This window comes from Barbus barbus (genome assembly GCF_936440315.1).
Source record: "Barbus barbus genome assembly, chromosome: 8".
Lineage (NCBI taxonomy): Eukaryota > Metazoa > Chordata > Actinopteri > Cypriniformes > Cyprinidae > Barbus > Barbus barbus.
The window spans coordinates 9,561,643-9,582,519 of NC_136736.1; the positions used below are offsets into that span (position 1 = coordinate 9,561,643).

The 20,877-nt window shown below is 37.4% G+C and overlaps 1 protein-coding gene across 3 annotated transcripts in view; it reads left to right on the forward strand.

The window, feature by feature from the left end:
* Positions 1–721: 721 nt before the first annotated feature.
* Positions 722–20,877, forward strand: part of LOC306873435 (huntingtin-like) — a 43,250-nt gene continuing 23,094 nt past the window's right edge. For 2 of the 3 annotated variants that reach the window (XM_079422717.1, XM_079422718.1), the window contains exons 1-39: positions 722–1,056; positions 2,454–2,537; positions 3,584–3,704; positions 3,823–3,882; positions 4,435–4,514; positions 4,674–4,812; positions 5,807–5,948; positions 6,050–6,228; positions 6,432–6,636; positions 7,805–7,849; positions 8,058–8,135; positions 9,018–9,385; positions 10,512–10,635; positions 10,761–10,879; positions 11,014–11,125; positions 11,270–11,407; positions 11,990–12,148; positions 12,231–12,328; positions 12,451–12,590; positions 12,752–12,815; positions 13,335–13,435; positions 13,527–13,673; positions 14,204–14,324; positions 14,630–14,775; positions 14,992–15,143; positions 16,035–16,237; positions 16,351–16,477; positions 16,624–16,748; positions 17,443–17,553; positions 17,643–17,720; positions 17,844–18,067; positions 18,193–18,271; positions 18,382–18,543; positions 18,697–18,752; positions 18,920–19,068; positions 19,314–19,450; positions 19,547–19,663; positions 19,769–19,891; positions 20,439–20,689. In XM_079422717.1, the coding sequence (XP_079278843.1) occupies positions 959–1,056; positions 2,454–2,537; positions 3,584–3,704; positions 3,823–3,882; positions 4,435–4,514; positions 4,674–4,812; positions 5,807–5,948; positions 6,050–6,228; positions 6,432–6,636; positions 7,805–7,849; positions 8,058–8,135; positions 9,018–9,385; positions 10,512–10,635; positions 10,761–10,879; positions 11,014–11,125; positions 11,270–11,407; positions 11,990–12,148; positions 12,231–12,328; positions 12,451–12,590; positions 12,752–12,815; positions 13,335–13,435; positions 13,527–13,673; positions 14,204–14,324; positions 14,630–14,775; positions 14,992–15,143; positions 16,035–16,237; positions 16,351–16,477; positions 16,624–16,748; positions 17,443–17,553; positions 17,643–17,720; positions 17,844–18,067; positions 18,193–18,271; positions 18,382–18,543; positions 18,697–18,752; positions 18,920–19,068; positions 19,314–19,450; positions 19,547–19,663; positions 19,769–19,891; positions 20,439–20,689 (5,162 nt within the window). In that variant the 5' untranslated portion in view covers positions 722–958. The remainder of the gene's footprint in view (positions 1,057–2,453; positions 2,538–3,583; positions 3,705–3,822; positions 3,883–4,434; positions 4,515–4,673; positions 4,813–5,806; positions 5,949–6,049; positions 6,229–6,431; positions 6,637–7,804; positions 7,850–8,057; positions 8,136–9,017; positions 9,386–10,511; positions 10,636–10,760; positions 10,880–11,013; positions 11,126–11,269; positions 11,408–11,989; positions 12,149–12,230; positions 12,329–12,450; positions 12,591–12,751; positions 12,816–13,334; positions 13,436–13,526; positions 13,674–14,203; positions 14,325–14,629; positions 14,776–14,991; positions 15,144–16,034; positions 16,238–16,350; positions 16,478–16,623; positions 16,749–17,442; positions 17,554–17,642; positions 17,721–17,843; positions 18,068–18,192; positions 18,272–18,381; positions 18,544–18,696; positions 18,753–18,919; positions 19,069–19,313; positions 19,451–19,546; positions 19,664–19,768; positions 19,892–20,438; positions 20,690–20,877) is intronic. The other variant, XM_079422719.1, reaches the window with a different exon arrangement.

The window sequence follows — 20,877 nt, forward strand, 5'->3', positions numbered from 1 at the left end:
AAATGGTTAAAGAATCAGTAGAAAAATGTAATATATCTGAAAGTCAAGAGAGACATTGTGTACTCCTATAATATGATAAATTACTACGCCTCTTCTTAATCTGACAGTTAATTGAGATGACATTCAAAAACACTTGCTGTTTATTTAAAATAATTTGAACGTTTTTGTATGATTTAGTTTTTTTTTATTAATGCATAAAGAAGTATTCACATATTATAACATCACACCTGCTAAATTACACATTAGAAACGATCTCTATATTATATTCGATTTTCTTGAATTTGAAGCCTAATTCAGACTCATTATCATAGTCTTGCTCTTCCTATATGGACAGAATACAGTTTTTTAAAGATGGTGGATAACACGTGTTGTACATTAGCCTATATGTTTTATGCTTTACATTCAGACAATAATAAAAAATCTTTGTCTTTGCTTTTAACATTTTTTCATGAAAAGATAAATTCAACCAGGTGTATGCAATTTGTTAATTTTCATTTTTTTACATACATTTTGCATACAGTGATTGAAGGCAAGTCAGATCTAACATTTGTAAATAATCTCGCGATAGTTTTGTATAAGAATCAAAAACATGCCACTCAAACTCCCTACAGATATAAACGTCGTCGTGGATAATATGTTTTATTATGACAAAGAAGACTTTAATTTTGACAGGAGTTATATTAACCCGGAAATACAGCAGAACCGTTGCTCTCTTTACTCTGCTTTAAGATGGCTTTCAGAACTGGATATGTTTTCAAATGCTTTCAGAATATTTGGTTTGAATATCGGTCATAATCGGATGGTGTGGGGAAATTAGATCGGATTCGAGGGGGTTTTGGCCACTGTAAGCGGCGACAGCTTCAGTTTCCCTTCGGCTCTTACTCTGGCTGAAGCGTTGAGTTTGTAAATATTACCAGCTCTCCAGTCAGACTACATCTAGACAAGTGCTTCTGCTAAAATGGCCACCATGGAGAAGTTGATGAAAGCGTTTGAGTCGCTCAAATCATTCCAGCAGCAGCAAGGCCCGCTGTCGGCCGAGGAGCTCGTCCAGAAACAGTGAGTGCTGAGCTCATGTTACTGCTGCTGCTTCTTCATCTTCATCTTCATCACCTGACACAGTCGCTATAGTAATGTTGGCATCACATGCTGGAGGGCAGTATGTTTTCTCGTATAAAGCTGGTTATTGTTGTCGCCTTGGTCTTAAAATCACATGACACTCAACACCTTAGAAGTGTCACACAGCCTTGTTTGTTTGTGTATATTAAGTATTTATATGAATCTGTTCATCTTCTCATTTTTACATCTTCTTACAAGACGTGTTTTTCCTTGCATGCCACTTAAGGTGACTCCGTACCATCAGATACCAAAAATTGTGTCAGATATTTATTATACACTTTGACAGATTTCTTCAATGCAATTTTCAGCTCCGTGTATTGAATTGTCACCACAGTCATACTTAAAATCTTTTCGAAATCACCTAGTTTTGTCTGGCCATTTTCATTTTTTTATAAGCTGAATATGTATTTCAATTCTTGTGAAGTGTTGAGTCTGAATACAGTCAGTTTTCAAGTACTGAGTAATAATGTGATATAACTATAATAAAAGAGAAAAATGTAAATAATATTAATATTCTAGTGGTCATCGCTGAAAATAAATACCTGAAAATAAATGCGTTACAAAGACATCGGATGGCAGTTGTGTGTAAATAAATGAAGACATTTCCTCATTTAAGAGACATTTAAGAATCATTTGAATAGTTGACTTTGCATTCGATCGGCTCTGAGCATATGTTAATTCATGAAAATGAATGAATTAATGCTCTGTTAATGAGACAGGTTGACATTTTTCTGGATAAAATAAAAAAAGCTGCACTGTGGAGCTTCTGTCACTAAAAAAACAATTCCTTGTATATGTAAACATACCTGGCAATAAAGCTCATTATGATTCTTATTCTAAAATGTCCAGATATAAACTGTTTGGTACCATTTTAGATGTTAAAGGACCTGTCTGCCAAGCCTCTAAGTGCGTCAACCACTGTAAAAAATGACCTATTACATATTACTCATCTGCTGAAGTCATTTGGTTGTGTTTAAACAAATTCAGATTTGTTGTAAATCACCACAAGTGAACAGTGATGTTATGTGCTGTGGTCCAGAAGAACAGCTTTATTGCTGCATTGTTAGCAAGATTACATTAACCTAATGAATTTCGGTAATCGGTATTGGAAAATAAACAGTATCTGGCTGACAACTGTGGCAACAACATAATATACTCACTGACTTTACAGATTAATGTCAGATTTATAACTCAGTTGCTTCTATTCATGTTAAGGTGCATATTATCAAATAGAAAATATGTGCTGGAGATGTTATTCATGTGTTTAATCAAATGTTATAAATTCAGTTTATGTTTGTTTTTCGTGACATTCCCAGTAATATTGTGTTTTCTTGCAGGAAAAAAGACCTTGCTACAACCAAAAAGGACAGAGTGACTCATTGCCTGACGATATGTGAAAACATCGTGGCACAGTCACTGAGGTATGCAATAGTCAATGGACGGACACATCGGATTAAGGATAATCAGATTGGTCACATTTTATGAGTCGTTGGCAAAAGCCTGTTGATGTTTTTTCACCCTTATAATGCAAATTCAATGAAGGTATTCAAGATTAAAAATCCTGAATTATTACAAGTGGCCTAGCAAATTTTAATGTGAGTGCCAGCATGCTTGAAGTTCAGGTCTCTCAGCTTGTCTACACTTGAATACAAAATAAATCTGTTTGGAAAAACAATGGCAGTAAATTAAAGTAAACTTTAGAAAGCCCGCACAGATGTTTTTAATAGTCCTTCACCTGTAGGTCAGCATATATGCTACTGTTCAAAAGTTTAGGGACAATACAGATGTTGTGAAATCCTGGCTGAACTTGGGAACTTGGGTAAAAACGGTCATGGGCTTTGACATGGTTTTTGGAAATTTTAATGGTAGAATTTACTTCTAAATGGTCTTATAGTCATAACAGCTAATTTCCTACTGTTTTGGCTTTACTGGCCTTGCTGCACTCATCCTAACGCTAAACAAGAGCTGAATCTGGAGCACCATCAACAGTACAGGTCATATACACAATGCAGCAATATGAAGTTTATTATTCATTTTGCTGCATCAGACTCGAGGCTACATTCTTTGCTTAACTGTGTAGCCACAACCTGGTTTTTTAGCTACCATTTATTTTTTGGCCAACAGTATTATTGCTAGACTGCACAACAGCTTCATAACAACACAACGACATTGTCTTGGAGCTGTTAGTGTTTGAGGGTAATTTTGCTGATAGTAACAGCTGGATTTAAAGAGGAACAGACCACACTCAAATGTATAGCCTCCTTCTTTTTTATAATAATCTGAATGAGTGGCTAAGCCAAATTGCTTTTGTTAGGACAAAATATACATAATGCACATATTTTATCTGGGCCGCTGCTAATTTGAAAGTTTTAGCCTACATTGTTTTTTAGCAAACTAGTATTGCTGTCACAGCTGTGTATGTAGTGTATGTCATTCCACTGACACCTTTTCACTGTGACTTTATCAGGACATCTCCAGAGTTCCAGAAACTTCTCGGAATCGCTATGGAAATGTTCTTGTTGTGCAGCGACGACAAGGAGTCTGACGTCAGGATGGTGGCAGATGAGTGCCTCAACAAAATCATCAAAGTAAGTTATGTACACTTTATGTATCTCATATATATTTATTTGGACTCTAATGATGATTACAGTTACATTAAATTACATTATTATGAAATGTACATTTACATTAAATAATTTCTTGCAGGCATTGATGGATTCCAACTTGCCTAGGCTGCAGCTTGAATTGTACAAAGAGATTAAAAAGGTGAATCAGATTGTATTCTTTTTATGCGATTTGGATGTAACAAAAATTCGTCTTGTTTCTCGCAATTCTGACCTTTTTTTTTTTTTCTTCTCAGATCTGTGAGATATAAACTCGCAATTCTGAGAACATATCAGTCTTCCCCCTCCACCTCAAAACTGGACTTTAACTCACAATTGGGAGTTTATATCTCACAATTCTAAGAAAAAAGTCAGAATTGTGAGATTAAAAGTCGCAATAACCTTTTTTACATTTTTATTCAGTGGCGGAAACGGGCTTCCATATGAGAGAGAGTTCAATTCTGGTATAGGATTCTGAGCACAAGGAATATTTTGTCTGATTGGTTATATTATTTTGTTATTCTTTGGGCGCAAATAGACAGTTGGTCTGTGATTCATTTTGCTTTCTTCTTGGTTCAAACAATGCTTTATTATTTTTTTCTAGGTGAGTTTTTGGAAATGGCATGCCATATAGTTTTCGTAGGTACAGGGGTCTTGTTTTCTCTAGGGAAATGTACAGATCACTAATAAAGCACTGCTCTGTCTATTCTCACAGAACGCTGCCTCTCGGAGTCTGCGGGCAGCCTTGTGGAGGTTTGCTGAGCTTGCTCACCTAGTGCGACCTCAGAAATGCAGGTATGCTTATTGACTTAGTCGGTTACTTCTATTGGTCTGCTCAGGAATAAGTGAAACTGATATTGGGTTGGTTTACAAAATGAAAATCATGCTTCTAATTGTAATGATCAGCAAACACAGATGAATCCTCTTCTTATATCTCTTTTTTTTTCTCCTCAGGCCGTACCTTGTGAATCTTCTGCCATGTCTGACACGGATCACTAAACGTCAGGAGGAGACTGTGCAGGAAACTCTTTCTTCTTCAATTCCTAAAATCATGGCTGCCCTGGGACACTTCGCCAACGATGGAGAGATCAAGGTAATAACTAAAATTTGTGAGTTCAGTACTACAAAGAAAGAGATTGAAAACAGAAAAAACTCAAAGGAAACCACTGTACACTGTGTTTTATGGTTTAGCTGAATGTTTGTCTGAATGTTGATTTGGCACCTCAGTGCAGGATTTCCCACAATGTTATCTTCTCTCACTGTCTGAAGCCGTGAATGCACAGTGGTGACATCATCTTCTCAATATGGAATGTGACTCAGACTGGATTTAATTATCCATGAGCCCCCTCTCCCTCACATCAGTAGGAGACGGAAAGAGTCTGTTCCTTTGCCAAGAACACATTTACATTTAAAGACAGGAGACTTGTCAGTTTAGTGCTGTTTTCTTATGTTTAAATCCAGCTAAAGTCATTATTACACAAATTTCACATGCGAGGTCAAGTGAAGGTCCTTGGAAAGACAGGAGACAAGGACAAATCAAATTGTGTAGCTATGCAAACACTCCAGGAGTGCTTAATCGGCTAACAGTTTAAATATTATACAGAATACACAATCTTTCAAAAGTTTAGGGTCTGTAAAATTGTTTTATGTTTTTGAAAGAAGTGTCTAACGCTCTCCAGTGCTGCATTTATTAGATCAAAAATGCAGTAAAACTGTTTATATAACTATATATTGTGAAATATTATTTTAAAAATGCAATTTATTCCTGTGATAGAAAATCTGAATTTCCAGCAACCATTACTTCAGTCTTCAGTGTCACATGATCCTTCAGAAAACATTCTAATATGCTGATTTTTTTAATGATTTTATGCTGAAAAGAGTTTTGCTGCTTAATATTTTTGTGGAAACCATAATACTTTTTCAAGAAAGTATTATAATAATCAATAAAGCAAATTAAACAATATGATTTCATAATCTCACTTCCTGTTTAAATTACTCATTCACATTCTTATCATATTCAATAAATGATTCTTATCCCAATCACTTTGAATGTGGCACTTATGATTTCACTCTGAATGTGTATGTAGATGCTGCTGAAGGCCTTTGTTGCCAATCTGAAGTCCAGTTCTCCCACTATTCGCCGAACAGCGGCCAGCTCGGCTGTCAGCGTGTGTCAGCACTCACGCAGAACACACTACTTCTACACCTGGCTCCTCAACGTGCTGCTCGGTAGGACGCTCACACAAACTCTGAAACACGTACACTGGAAAAACATGGTGAAAACGGTGTGCTTCAGATGTCTTAATTCATTTTGCTGTTTTCTCTCTCAGGTTTGGTAGTGCCGGTGGATGAGGAACATTCCAGTCACCTGGTTCTGGGTGTATTACTGACATTGCGCTACCTGATGCCTCTTCTTCAGCAGCAGGCTCCTAACACCAGTCTGAAGGGCAGCTTTGGGCTCGTTCGTAAAGAGGCAGATGTCACCCCTACACCTGAGCAGCTCATTCAGGTACCAGAGTTGAAAAAGCTCATTGTATTCTTGTGATTTGACTTATTGGTATGATGGAAAACAGGCTCCCCCTTAATCATATATTGAATTTCCTACACTACATTCAGTAAAGCTGAACTTTCAGGATTTTTGTTATGTTGTTGTGATTCATTGTGTGTTGCTGTGTGTTTGTGTACATGTAAACTCTATTCTTTGTTTCTTAGGTCTATGAACTGACCCTGCACTACACGCAGCACTGGGATCATAATGTGGTAACCGCATCTCTGGAGCTTCTGCAGCAGGTGTTTCGCACTCCTCCCCCTGAGCTCCTGAACGTACTCATCACATGTGGCAAAATATCACACACCAGTGTCTTCAGAGAAGAGACTGAGAGCCGTGCACGCAGTGGCAGCATTCTCGAGCTTATTGGTAAATATTGCATTTATACAGTCCGTTGCATTTATCTCATCAGTGATCATGCCGTAATAGTTTGGTCAGTCATCTCTGTTTTACAGTCAGTGAAGAAGCATCCTATGAGAAAATAAGGTTTGTGTTGGGTATGTAAGGGACTTTCATAAGTAGAGAGCGACTGATAGTGGCCGATACCGATAACTAGTCATTTTATCCAAAGCGACTTACAAATGAGGACAATGGAAGCAATCAAAATCAACAAAAGGGCAATGATATGCAAGTGCTATAACAAGTCTCATTTAGCTTAACGTAGTACATGTAGCAAGTTTTCTTTATTTTTTTTATTATATAATAAAAAGAAAACCAATAGAATAGAAAAAGAATAGAGCAAGCTAGTGTTAGAGGCCTTTTTTGCTTTTGTTAATTGTATAATAAATAAAAAGAAAACCAATAGATGGAATACAAAAAGATTAGAAAAGCTAGTGTTAGTTTTTTTTTTTTTAAGAAAACAAGCAGTAAATGAATAGAGTGCCAGTCTAAAAGGGATAAGATTTTTTTTTTAAAGAATAGAATTAGAATGGAGTGCTGGAGTTAGCGGATCAAATTAAGTATGAATAAAAATATAACTAAAAATGGAAATCATAGTCCGTAACAGATTAATCGGCCGATTGTTTTTAGAATCGGTAATATGAATGAAAACAATTCCCTTAATGTTAAAAATGGGCAAACTTTATTTTGAAATTAACAGTAATGGCTTAACTAATTACACATAAAAAAATTGACAAATTTATTATTTTTATTTTTAATTCATATGAAATATTTACATAATGTAGAGAACATTGAGCAATGCTTTTTACGATGACCCATAAAACTATAACTATTGGTCAACCTCCATTTGTGGAGTAATCATCTGTTATGTTTGGATTTATTATCTGAAGTTGTTAAATGGTTAAAGTTCTCTTTTTGTATTTTAATTAATCTTTGTTACTCACTAATGACAAGCCCTCTTAATATTTCCCACACTGCTTCTTAATATTGCCTATTCTGTTTGATAACTACTTCAAAATTCACTGCAGCAATTTTCACGATGCATGTGATCTTCATCCTCTGTTCTTCCTTCCGCTAACCCTCAAAATTAATTTTTGAGCTTTTTCTGCTCTCTTCACTTCATGTTTCCTGCTTACAGCCGGTGGGTCAACATGCAGTCCTCTCCTCTTCAGGAAGCAGAAAGGTGACTTCTTGACTGCCCTTCTTTTGCATCTAACCTACTGACATGTTTCTTTGTTTGTTTCGAGGGCTGTCTGTGGCATGTTATTAGAGCAGTTTTGATACTGAATGTGCAGTTGGAGTTTTAGACTGTTACAGAAATTTAGAATGGTGTTTAAAATAGAAAATGTTTGTTGTATTGTAATAAGCCTTGTATGTTGTGCTTCTCTCAGGAAAGCTGTTGTCAGGTGAAGAAGAGGGTTTGGAGGATGACCCTGAGAGGGCAGAGGTCACCACAGGATCGTTCTCTGGTAAGTTGAGGAGAGGAGTACTGTTACGTTGGAAGACTTGTGAATTTCTCCTGATAGATGAAAAAAAAAATCTGCATTAACATCTCATAAAGTAACCTGAAAGAGGGACCAGAGTCATATTAAGGAATCAGAATGTTATATATGTTATTGTTCAAAAATTCAGTAAGATTTTAATGAACGATAGTTCTGTTGAGCAAGGATGCTCCAAATTGATTAAATATTTAATAGTTGATAAAATATTTAATTTATAATTTTATAAAATGCTGTTCTTTTGAACTTCATCAAAAAGTTATGAACAAAATGTATTATAATTTTCACAAAAATATTAAGCGAACACAACTGTTTTTAACATTAATATTAATACATTTTTATTGAGAACAATAGATAAATAAATACAAAATTGAATGAATGAATGTTTCTTAAGCACCAAATCAGCATAATAGAATGATTTCTGAAGGATCATGTGACACTGAAGATTGGAGTTATGGTTGCAGAAAATTTGGCTTTGCCCTCACAGGTATAAATTAGATTTTACAATATATTAAAATAGAAAACAGTTATTTTAAATTGTTATAATGTTTCACAATATTTTTGGTTTTACCTTTTCAGTTTCTGACCACAAAATTGGATGCTAATTTTTCTAGAATAGATTTGAGGATTCGTTGTTTTGATTGAGCACCTTAACAACCACACAGCAACATGCTAGAAATTTCACAAAACTCCCGTAGCCCAGAGTATCATGGGCTTGAATTTTGCTTTCTTAAAAAAAAAAAAATATTAGTTCATTTTTATTTGTTCATACTCCTTGAATTCAAACAAATGCATTGGATGTAATGTATGACAGGGTTAATTGCTTTGTTTTTCTCTGTCACTTTCCTCAAGCCTCGGTTGGTGGCGACAGCTCCAGTGAAGCTCCCTCCTCATCGGGCGTTTCGTCTCTTGGCACATCTGACATCATCACAGAGCAGCCACGCTCCTCCCAGCATGCCTTGCAGCCGGGAGACTCAGTGGACCTGAGTGCATCAGAGCAGGGTGTAGGGCCTGATACTCCAGATGAGGAAGATGAGGAGGACATGCTAAGTCGCAGCTCAAGCGGGGGTGCCGGGGTCGTCAGCACGTCCGGTGACTTAGTAACCGAAGGCAACCAGATGTTGACGGGAGCCGTGTCATCATCGCCCCCTAGTGACAGTTCCCAGACGACTACGGAGGGGCCGGACTCTGCCGTGACGCCTTCAGACTGTGCCGAGCTCGTAAGTGTCACCAGCACCAGCAGACGTTATCGGACCTATTCACCACCTTCCCCAACACCCACAGAAGGGCCGGACCCGCACTCCGACAGCGAGTCATCTCTCTACAGGCCATCCTCTTCCTCCTCCTTTACCTCGACTACTTCTTCCACCTTTTCTGCCATCTCTTCCTCTAGCAGTAGTGACCAGGTCAGCAGAGGACGGGGGGTGAGGCTATTGTTGCTCTTCCCCACCCCGATAGAACCCCGCCCCTAATTTGCTCCACCCCCCACATGCACGGCCTCTTTCCTGAGGTGTTCGAATGCCTTTTATTTCCCTGATTCTGGACCTGTGATTAAAGACCTTGTCCCAACAACACTGAAGTTGATCTGACATCAGTTTTAAGGGCTTCATTTTATCATAAATCAGTGTTGTTATTGTTAACTAAAACTGAAACTTTTAAAAATAATTTTTGTTTATTGAAAAAAAAAGCTTTTGATTAAAAAGTATTGGATGAAATACACAAGTTAAATAAATTAAAGCTAAATAGAAATATAAAAAAACCCAAAAACGAATAAAAGTTAGTTACACAGCAGATAACCAAATGAATAAAACGTATGAAAACTGATTATATTAAAAAAAATATATATATATATAAATGATATAAATAATACTAAAATAACATTGGATTGAATTTGAGCCATTTCCCTGTTTTGATAAAAGCTATAATCTCTGGCCACAAGCTCCCTTCTGCCAAATTAGGAGACTAAAATTATATAAACTAATATCTAGTAAGTCTTCGATATGTTCTGGTAATGCAGCTGACAATAGATTAACACCCTACTTTTGTTTTTTTGTGAGGCCCAAAATTGTCTTGACATGCATATTATTATTATTATTATGCAAAAGTAAGTTGTGATCAAGCAATATTTGAGTTCCTAAAGTGATACTGCATGTCTGACTGTTCCTGTTCTTTGTGTGCATTTGCATGAATGAGTTGATGTGAATGTTTATGCTTGTTTGTGAGTTTGGTCCATTTGTGTATGTATGTGTGCATGTATATAAGTGTGTGTATGTGTGTGTGTATATATATATATATAGTATATAGTGTATATATATATATGTGTGTGTGTGTGTGTGTGATGTTTAGGTGCTGGACGGCAGTGAGAGTCAGTACTCAGGGATGCAGATCGGCACACTTCAGGATGAGGAGGAGGAGGGCACAGCTCCACCACCTGACAAAATACCAGAACCTTTCTCTCAGTCAGCACTGGGTACATGTTCATTTTGTACTCTTTCTCAGAAATGCACCCTGCTCTGATGGTCTAACTTGTGTGTCAAGTGCACATGTTTATTAGTCATCCTTTTAACTCACAGTTCTGCTTTCTCTTGTCGTCAGCTTTAAGTAAGCCCCATCTTCTGGAGGGAAAAGGTCACAACAGGCAATCATCTGATAGCAGTGTGGATCGATTCATACCAAAGGAAGAGGTTCTGGAACCCGCAGAACTCGACAACAAGGTAAACACGTACATGGTCTTTATAGTCCAAATGAATAATATTGTTCATCTCAGTTTTTCACAGATTCTTTACGGAGATCTAGTAGTTAAACTGCAAATCCTGTGAATATTTTGTATGTATTGTGTGTGTATTAGCCATCTAGGATTAAAGGAGATATTGGGCAATATACTGACCTAAAAGAAGAGCCTCTGGTGCACTGTGTCCGGCTGTTGGCTGCATCTTTCCTGCTCACCGGCCAAAGAAATGGTGGGAAACAATACATTTACTCTCATGTGTTGTTTGACTCTGTATTTGTCACAATAGCATGCAAGTGCTTTTGGGTGTTGGTGTTTGCTAGTTGAACATTAGTGTCTTTCTTCATTAAATAATTAGTCTGTGTGTGTGTTGTAGGGCTGGTTCCTGATAATGAGATCCGTGTGAGCGTTAAGGCGTTAGCCGTCAGCTGTGTGGGGGCAGCAGCAACTCTTCTACCCGAAGCCTTCTTTAACAAACTCTACCTGCAGCCACTGGAAGGACAACAACCAGATGGTGAGAAAAACACTGACCACTATCCAAGGATTCTGTTAATGTATGGGTCCATTGAATCACACTCTTGCTTTTGTGTCTTTTTGTTTTGTTTTCTTTTGGTTTGGTTTGGTTCGTTATTTGTTTTGACATTTTTTGTTTTGGTTCGTTTTGGTTGGATTTGGTTTTTGTTTTGTAATTTTTTTTTGTTTATAAATTCTACATTTGCTTTTATTTTTGTTTGACATTTTGTTTTGTCTTTAGATGACCTTTTATTTAGTTTCTGTCTTTTTTGTACATATCTGTCTCGTTTTTGCTAGGGACGAGTCAAGGACTCAACAGTCTTTATCATAATTCAAAAATAAAACAAAGTAAATAGAAACTACCCCGTAAGGGAAAATACTTAGCCACGGCAAGATAAGACAGGGTGTGGCGGGGCAGGACACACTGGGAACCAACAGGACCGCAGAAACATTAGATGACGATCTGGCATAGAGCAAAGAGCAGGGAGAATAAAAAGGGAAGAAATAAGGAGCGGCACAGCCACAGACCTCAAAACTGAAATGATACCAAAGTAGATAACTGAATTTGTCTTTGTGTGAACAGAGCAACAGTACATCAGTGATGTATTGCAGTACATTGAACATGGGGATCCTCAGATCAGAGGAGCCACAGCCATCCTGTGTGGGGCTTTAATCCAAGCCATCCAGCTCAAAACACGCTACAACCCGGAGGCATGGCTGTCCCAGATCCACTCCGTCACAGGTGAAAACTACAGCTACAGCTCGATCTAATGAATCACACACTCTGAAGCCTGTCTTCACAATCTCTGTCTTTGTTTTCTCAGGAAACTCTTTGACACTCGAAAACTTTGTGCCTCTGCTGCAGCGAAGTCTAAAAGATGAATCTTCAGTCACATGTAAAATGGCATGTGCTGCTGTTAGGGTGAGAAAATATATATGTATATGCATGTCCCTCAGATCATTTTAAACGTGAAGAATGCTAGTTTATGTTTTTCTGTTAGTTTTAGAGGAATTTATAAATATTGTGTTTTTACACAACTACAGCACTGTATCATGGCGTTGTGCAATGGCAGTCTAAGTGAAATTGGCCTGCAACTGCTCATTGATCTGCTGACCTTGAAGGACTGCTCCTATTGGCTGGTTCGCACTGAGCTTTTGGAGACGCTTGCTGAGATAGATTTCCGGTAAGTGGACACAAACTTAACTTGTATTTGAAAACTTTGTAAAGCACATATTGATGCAATCTTTTATAAGGCACATATTTGACTATATAACTGCTGAACGTTGTGAAAAAAATGACAAACATATAATTATTACAATCAACTATGGTTTCTGTGTTTGGCAGGTTAGTAAGTTTTTTGGAGCGAAAAACTGAGAAGTTGCACAAAGGAGAGCATCATTATACTGGGGTATATCATCTTTCTTTCTTTACTCAATTTAAGATGATTTTTTTTGTTATTTGTTTTATTAATCTAGTATTAAATAATGATTAAAAAGAATAATAAAAATAATACTTCTGTCATAATTCACTCTTTGTTGTTCTCGTATTACTTTCTGTCAAGGATACATTTTTGAAGAATATACTTGTCACGATTTTATGTATAAAAACAAAACCTAATAAAAGTATAAAACAATCATCAAAAATTAAATTTTCAATTTACATCATTTAATATATTGCCAGTTCAGCAACGTGTTATATGTAAAACAAACACACACACACACACACTGAACTGCAAAAACAGCTACACTTCCTGAATATGGTTGTTTAATAAATATTTTATTTATGTTATATGACATATTTATATTTTACAAAAATTTAATTATTATACAAATAAAATTAATAATTTATAATATTTTACATTTCATTAATTTTTTAATTAATGTTGTATGTAATTAATATTTGAATAATGTATTTTTCATATTATCAGTTGTTGAGGCTCCAGGACAGGGTTCTGAATGATGTTGTGCTTTATCTACTGGGCAATGAGGACCCACGTGTGAGACATGTGGCAGCAAACACCATCAGCAGGTATTTAGACATTTCATCTCTGACTCAACATCTCCTGACTGCACATCACAGGTCTCACACTCTTGATTTTAATCAACCTTTCTCTACTCAGGTTGGTGCCCAGGTTGTTCTATGACTGTGACCAGGCCCAGACAGACCCGGTTGTGGCCATAGCTCGAGATCAGAGCAGTGTTTACCTGCAGCTGCTGATGCACGAGACCCAGCCTCCATCACAGTTCACTGTCAGCACCATTACACGGTACACTACAGCCATTCTTCATTTGCTTGACGTATTTAAATGGTAGCTTTCATTTGTATTTATTTATTTATTGTTTTGAAAGTAATGAAGTAAATATGATATTACAAAAGATTTCTATTTCAAATAAATGTCCTGAAAAGACATGTATCACAATTTCCGCAAAAATATTAAGCAGCACATCTGTTTTCAGCATTGTAAATAATAAGTAATGTTTCTTGAGCAGCAAATGAGCATATTAAAATGATTACACTGAAGCCTGGAGTAATGGCTGCTGAAAATTCAGCTTTAATGTCACAGGAATAAATTACCATAAATTTGACCATAAATTATAATACAAAATAGTTGTTTTAAATGGTAAGAATATTAGACAGTATTACTTTTTTAATACTAATATTTCACAGTATTACTGTAATTTACAGCAGCCTTGGTGAGCATAAGAAACTTCTTAAAAAATCTTACTGACCTCATAGTTTTGAATGGTTGTGTACTTGGCTTAAATCTAATTCTTTATATGATGTGCTTCACTGCAGAACATACCGTGGCTACAATCTGAGTCAGAACGCACCGGATGTTACTGTGGAGAACAACCTGTCTCGGGTCATCACTGCCATCTCCCACGGCCTCACCTCCTCCACTTCCAGAGCCATGACTGTGAGTGCCTTAACCTTTTGAGTCAAATTCTTATAAAATTTTGCTTTTATTGGACTGTCTCCAAATAGCAAGAGCCCACGGGAGCAGTACATTTTTGTTTTTTATTATTTAAAAGATCATAACTTGATCTTTTTTTTAGTTTAATTTTGTCTTGAGTTATCTTACTTTTTCTTGAAGTACCATAATGAAACAATTAAAGACCTCTGTGGGCTTCTGCGTGGTTGGAAACACTTCTGTTTGGTGGTACAGAAGTAACAAACAGCTGCTCTTATTTGAACCAAAGATCTAATCTCTGTACTCTCTAGTTTGGCTGTTGTGAGGCTCTGTGCCTTTTGTCCAACACCTTCCCAGTGTGCACTTGGAGCACAGGCTGGCATTGTGGCTTTGTGAGCTCTTCTGTCTTTCATCTCAACCGCTCCAGCCAGTACCGGAGCCGAGGACGCTCCTTTAGGTATACACTTTTTGTATTTGGAAAAATCTGAACTTTACAGCAATAAAGTTTTTTCCTGTAGTACCAAGAATAAAACCAGCTTACAGTACATTTGATGTCTATCATATTGTTAGTATAAAGAATATAAAAAGCAAATATGCATTGTCAATGTAAATGCAATGTTTTATCTGCTTGTTTCACTCACAGCAGTAGTATAAATGTTCTCTTCTTCTGTAGTCTCTCTCAGCCTGGTGGTAGTGAAGAGGTGCGGCGGTCTCTGACGGTTGGTGTGGCCAGTATGGTTTTGTCTCTCATCTCCTCTGCCTGGTTCCCTCTTGATCTCTCTGCCCATCAGGCTGCTCTGCTACTGGCTGGAAATCTTCTCGCTGGTACAAACTCATTTAGATTAGATAAGCCACAATCACACCTTGGCTGTTTGCAGTTATGTTTGAGAAAAATATAACTATTATTTTTTTTTTTTTTTTTAAAGAAATGTTCGAACACAATCTTCCCTTAAGTAGTAATAATAAAATTGTTTATATTAAAATTGGTGGTGTTGGGGGGGGGGGGTTAATTTAGATGTTTTTTACCCCTGCTAAACCCTTGTCTGTTGGGGGTCTTTTGTTGACTCAGAACAGAAAATGTGTAATTTTTAAAATGAAAGTTGTAAGAATACAACTATGCATATATAATTGTTGGTTATTTAGGTCTTATTTAGGACTTATTTATGTGTAAATTTCTCAATTGCACCATCATTTGTATAAGCAAATAAGCAAACTTTTGGAACTTCACTACAGTAAAAATCTACACCCCTGTAAGTTAATCTTTTGCACTTTAGATGTTTATAGTTTCAGAACTTTATTTCTATGTGTGTTTGTTTAGCATTGATATGTAGATTTTATTATTGGTTGATATTTACATTTTATTTACTACATAAGTGTTCTGCATTATGATCTTTCCTTTTTATTTCCCGTAGCCAGTCAGTTTTGACCACCAAAGTGCACCTTTATGTCCACTTATTGAATGAAGTTATTCGTTTTGTTCATCACCACATATTAAACCACTCCGATTAAGGAAACCTAATTTTTATAAAATAAACATAATTTAAATCTGTCAGAAATGACCAAATGGCCTAGGAGTGTTAAGTTATTGAAAAAGTTATTTTATTCTGTTCATCCAAATCTAATGAAAGTCTCATCTCTGGAGCTATTTATTTAATTTTTACTTTGTTTTTTAGGCCCATTTGTATTTAAAATGTTGTTTTCTACCTGTTTTTGTAGCCGTTGCACCAAAGTGCATGAAGAGTCCATGGGTTGGAGAGGAGGAGTCTAACCCCGCCCCCTCGAAGGTGGAGGAGGCGTGGCCTGCTCTTAACGACCGCTCTCTGGTTGTTATGGTGGAGCAGCTGTTCTCACACCTGCTAAAGATCCTCAACATCTGCGCCCATGTGTTGGATGACACACCTCCAGGCCCTGCGGTCAAGGTAAAGAAAGGATTCAATAGATCCTGATTACCATAATGCTATCACATCACATCAGTAATATTAATTACAATGGTATTAAAAGCTTTGTTATTTCTGTTAATCTTTCCTTCCAGGCTACTTTACCCTCATTGGGCAACACTTCTTCTCTCAGTCCAATCAGACGGAAGGGTAAAGAGAAGGAGATGACGGAGCCGAGCACCACCCCCATGAGCCCAAAGAAAGGAGGAGAAGCCAACACAGGTACAGTCACACCTTCAGTGCCTTCAACATGTTGACCATACATATTAATAATTCCACTGTCAGTAAACAAGGAAAATGAGTCTCATGGTCTTTTATTATTTATTAATTGAATATTTACAGGTATATTGTACTGTTTTTCTATACAGGCAGAGCAGCGGACAGCACAGCGACACCAGCAGTTAACAAATCCACCACTCTGGGCAGCTTTTATCACCTCCCTCCTTATCTGAAGCTTTATGATGCACTGAGAGCTACACATGCTAACTACAAAGTCAGTTTGCAGTCAAGCGTTTTGCTTTGTCTATTATATATAGCAAATATTATTCAAAAGTTTGGGGTCAGCATAATCTTTTTTTCCTTTTTGGAAGAAATTAATACTCCTATTCAGCAAGGATACATTAAATTGATCAAAAGTGACAGTAAAGACTTTCATAATCTTGATCTGTTTCAAATAAATGCTGTTCTTTTCAAATTTGTATTATTTAAAGAATTCTGAAAAAAATGCACGCACATATTAAGCAGCACGACCTTTGTCAAAATTTGATATCAGAAATGTTTCTTGAGCAGCAAATCAGCAGATTAGAATGAATTTGAAGGATCATGTAACACTGAAGACTGGCGTAATGATGCTAAAAACTCAGCTTTGCAGTCACAGTAATACATTGTACATTAAATTGTAAAAATATTTCGCGTTACTGTTATTACTGGGTTTATTTTAATCGAATAAATGCAGCCTTGGTCAGCATAAGATACCTTTAAAAACATTAAACATTTAGACCCACAACTAACTTTTGTAACATTTTTAGTGTATATTGTCAGTTAGTTCTAACTAGTTAAGGGAAGCAAAACAAGATATCTAAATAAATGTTTTTTTTATATCTCAAATCTCAATTCAGGTGGATAAGATGAACAAAATGCCCATTCCAAATGGATTCATTTTGCTTATAATTATTATTATCTAATAGGTCACGTTAGACCTTCACAACACCAATGAGAAGTTTGGGAGTTTCCTGAGGTCAGCGCTTGATGTCCTTTCACAGCTGCTTGAGTTGGCCACCCTGCATGATATTGGCAAAGTATGACGTCAAAGCCTAATGTCATCCTGTCAGTGAGTAAGCAAAATTAATGTTCATAACAAACTTTAACCCTGTTTTTATCTATCTAGTGTGTTGAAGAGATCCTGGGTTACCTCAAGTCGTGTTTCTCTCGGGAACCCACTATGGCCACTGTGTGTGTTCAGCAGGTTAGACACGCTTAAATCTTCTGTTGTATAAAAGCATTTGCTAAAATTAATAAATGTAAATGTTCTGTTTTAATCCATGACCTTACAAAGTCCTTGGCTTCACCATGTGCTCTGTGTTTACAGCTGTTGAAGGCGTTGTTTGGGACCAATCTTGCATCTCAGTATGAGGGGGCTTCATCTCACCCGTGTCGGTCCCAGGGCAAGGCCCTTCGGCTCGGCTCGACCAGCGCCAGACCCGGCCTCTACCATTACTGCTTCATGGCCCCATACACTCACTTTACCCAGGCCCTCGCAGATGCCAGCCTCAGAAACATGGTGCAAGCTGAACAAGAACAGGACGCTTCTGGGTGAGTGAGAGAAGACTTGTGTATAATATTTCCTTAGAAAGATGTACCTATAAATAAATATAATATAAAATATAAAAAAATTAAGAGGACCATTATGACTAAACATCATCTCTGTGATCCTGTAGGTGGTTTGATGTCATGCAGAAAGTCTCCAACCAGTTGAGGTCAAGTATCACCAATGTCACGCGCCACCGAGGAGACAAGGTAGGCTGCCCCATAATTCATGACTATAATTAAAACACATAACAATGACATCTTGACAACTTACTACAGTTAAAGTGTCTAATAGTAGACTACTTGTGTGTGTGCTTCAGAATGCCATTCATAATCACATCCGTTTGTTTGAGCCGCTGGTGATAAAGGCTCTGAAGCAGTACACCACCAGCACCTCAGTGGCCCTGCAAAGACAGGTGCTGGACCTTCTCACCCAACTTGTGCAGCTCCGGGTCAACTACTGTTTGCTTGATTCAGACCAGGTGAGCCTTTTAGAGCTGTGGATCAAACTCCGACTGAGTCAAAATGCTACTTTACTCAACTAAAATTGAGAATCAAAACAAACCTTTCTATTATTTTATTTCTACGTTAGACATAGACTGTTGTAATATTTCACTACCCTGTGTTTGTTTCAGGTATTTATTGGTTTCGTGCTGAAGCAGTTTGAGTATATTGAAGTGGGGCAGTTCAGGTAAGACGATCTGTATTTGTACTGTAAATTTAGATTATTTTATCCTTGCTTACTAACAAATCTTACTGTCCCCAAACTTTTGAACTGTAGTGTACACTCTAATGCACATGCTCAGATATACAGATAATGATTAGTTTGCACTATACTGATTTATTTTTTCTGTGTAGGGACTCTGAAGAGATTGTGCCCAACATTTTCTTTTTCCTGGTTCTGCTGTCCTATGAACGCTACCACTCCAAACAGATCATCAGCATCCCAAAGATCATTCAGCTGTGCGATGGCATCATGGCCAGTGACAGGAAGGCAGTAACACACGGTGTGTAGAATCACAATACGAATATATATTCACGTCCTTGAGCAGAATATTTATCGACTGTGTTAAACAAAACAAACACCATTCCAAATTTTGTAATTTACTAACACTGAATAAAGAGTCTAAATTAAACAAAAACGACATTTTTTGGCTTTAAAATGTCACATAATATTACATATAGATTAATCATTAATCTAATAATTTAAAAAAGTTAATTGTTCATTCTTATGCTTCTCGTTATTTCCCAGCAATCCCTGCTCTGCAGCCTATAGTACATGACCTGTTTGTGCTGCGTGGCTCCAATAAAGCAGATGCAGGGAAGGAGCTGGACACGCAGAAGGAGGTGGTGGTGTCCATGCTGCTACGCCTCATACAACACCATCAGGTAACACTTTGTGCTGGACTCTGTGTTACTAAACATTGTGCTTTTATTGCATTCATGGATTTACTTGTAAAATAATGGATGTTTGTGTGTGTGTAGGTGCTGGAGATGTTTATTCTAGTCCTACAGCAGTGCCATAAAGAGAATGAAGATAAATGGAAGAGGCTTTCACGGCAGATTGCTGACATCATACTGCCAATGATTGGCAAACAGCAAGTGCGGCTTTGTCTAATCGACTTCCTGACTCTTCTTTTAAGAGTTTCATCACAAATTCAGAATAAATAAGTGTGCTTTACAGATTTGTATCTGTGTGCTTGACAGATGCACCTGGACTCCCACGAGGCATTGGGTGTGTTAAACACACTGTTTGAGACAGTGGCTCCCTCCTCTCTGCGGCCTGTAGACATGCTACTGAAGAGCATGTTCATCACACCTTCTACACTAGTGAGAACCTTCAGTCAGACATTGCATAGATTACTTTCCACATGCAGTAGATATTATTATTATTATTATTAGGTGAATAGGATGAAGAGAGGCTGTCAAAAATCATGTGAAGTTGTGGTCATATGAGTGAAATTCCGTTCATTAAGGTTGCCAAATAGAGAAGCGTGATTTGTGTGGATCTCTTTAGCTATGGAATCAGCAGAGCTTTGGCAACTTTTACACAGCATGCTCCTCAGCAATCAGAGACCCCACTCTGTGACTTTACATGGTCTTCTGCTTCGTGGCTGAGTTGCTGCTGTTCCTAATCGCTTCCATTTTTCAATAATTCCTCTTACAGTTGACGTGGAGTATCTAGCAGTATAATTTTTATAAACTAGCTTAATGCAAAGGTGCCATCCTTTCACATTACCACACTTGAGTTCACAGAGCTCTTCAGAACAACCCATTTTTAGGTGCTTGATTTTACACTGTGGCAATGGGTCTAACTGAATGCAAGCTCACCTTCATCCTATTAGTTGGCTCATTGTTTTCCTGTTTTCTTCTGTAGGCATCAGTGGGTACAGTGCAGTTGTGGGTGTCTGGTATTCTTGCCATTCTGCGTGTGCTCATCTCTCAATCTACAGAGGACATCATTCTGTCTCGTATTCAGGAGCTTTCTTTGTCGCCTTACCTTCTCTCCTGTCCCACCATCCATCAACTGTGTGATGATGACCTGTCCCCTCCTGAAGCTCCGCCCACCACCATGGAAGACACCAATGGGGAGCTGCAACGCTTCCCTCCGGAGGAAACCTTTGCTAGGTAACTGCTAGTTATTGGAAATAAAGTCAGTCAGTGTGGAAAAATGTAGTATTTTCACCAGCTAAAAATGGTTTTAAGTCCGTTATTTCTATCTTTTGCTGTAGTGTCAGTAGGAAATATCAGTTTACTTTTCCAAACATTAATTTTGCCATTAATTGTAATAATCCAGTCACAGTGAGATTTTTGTC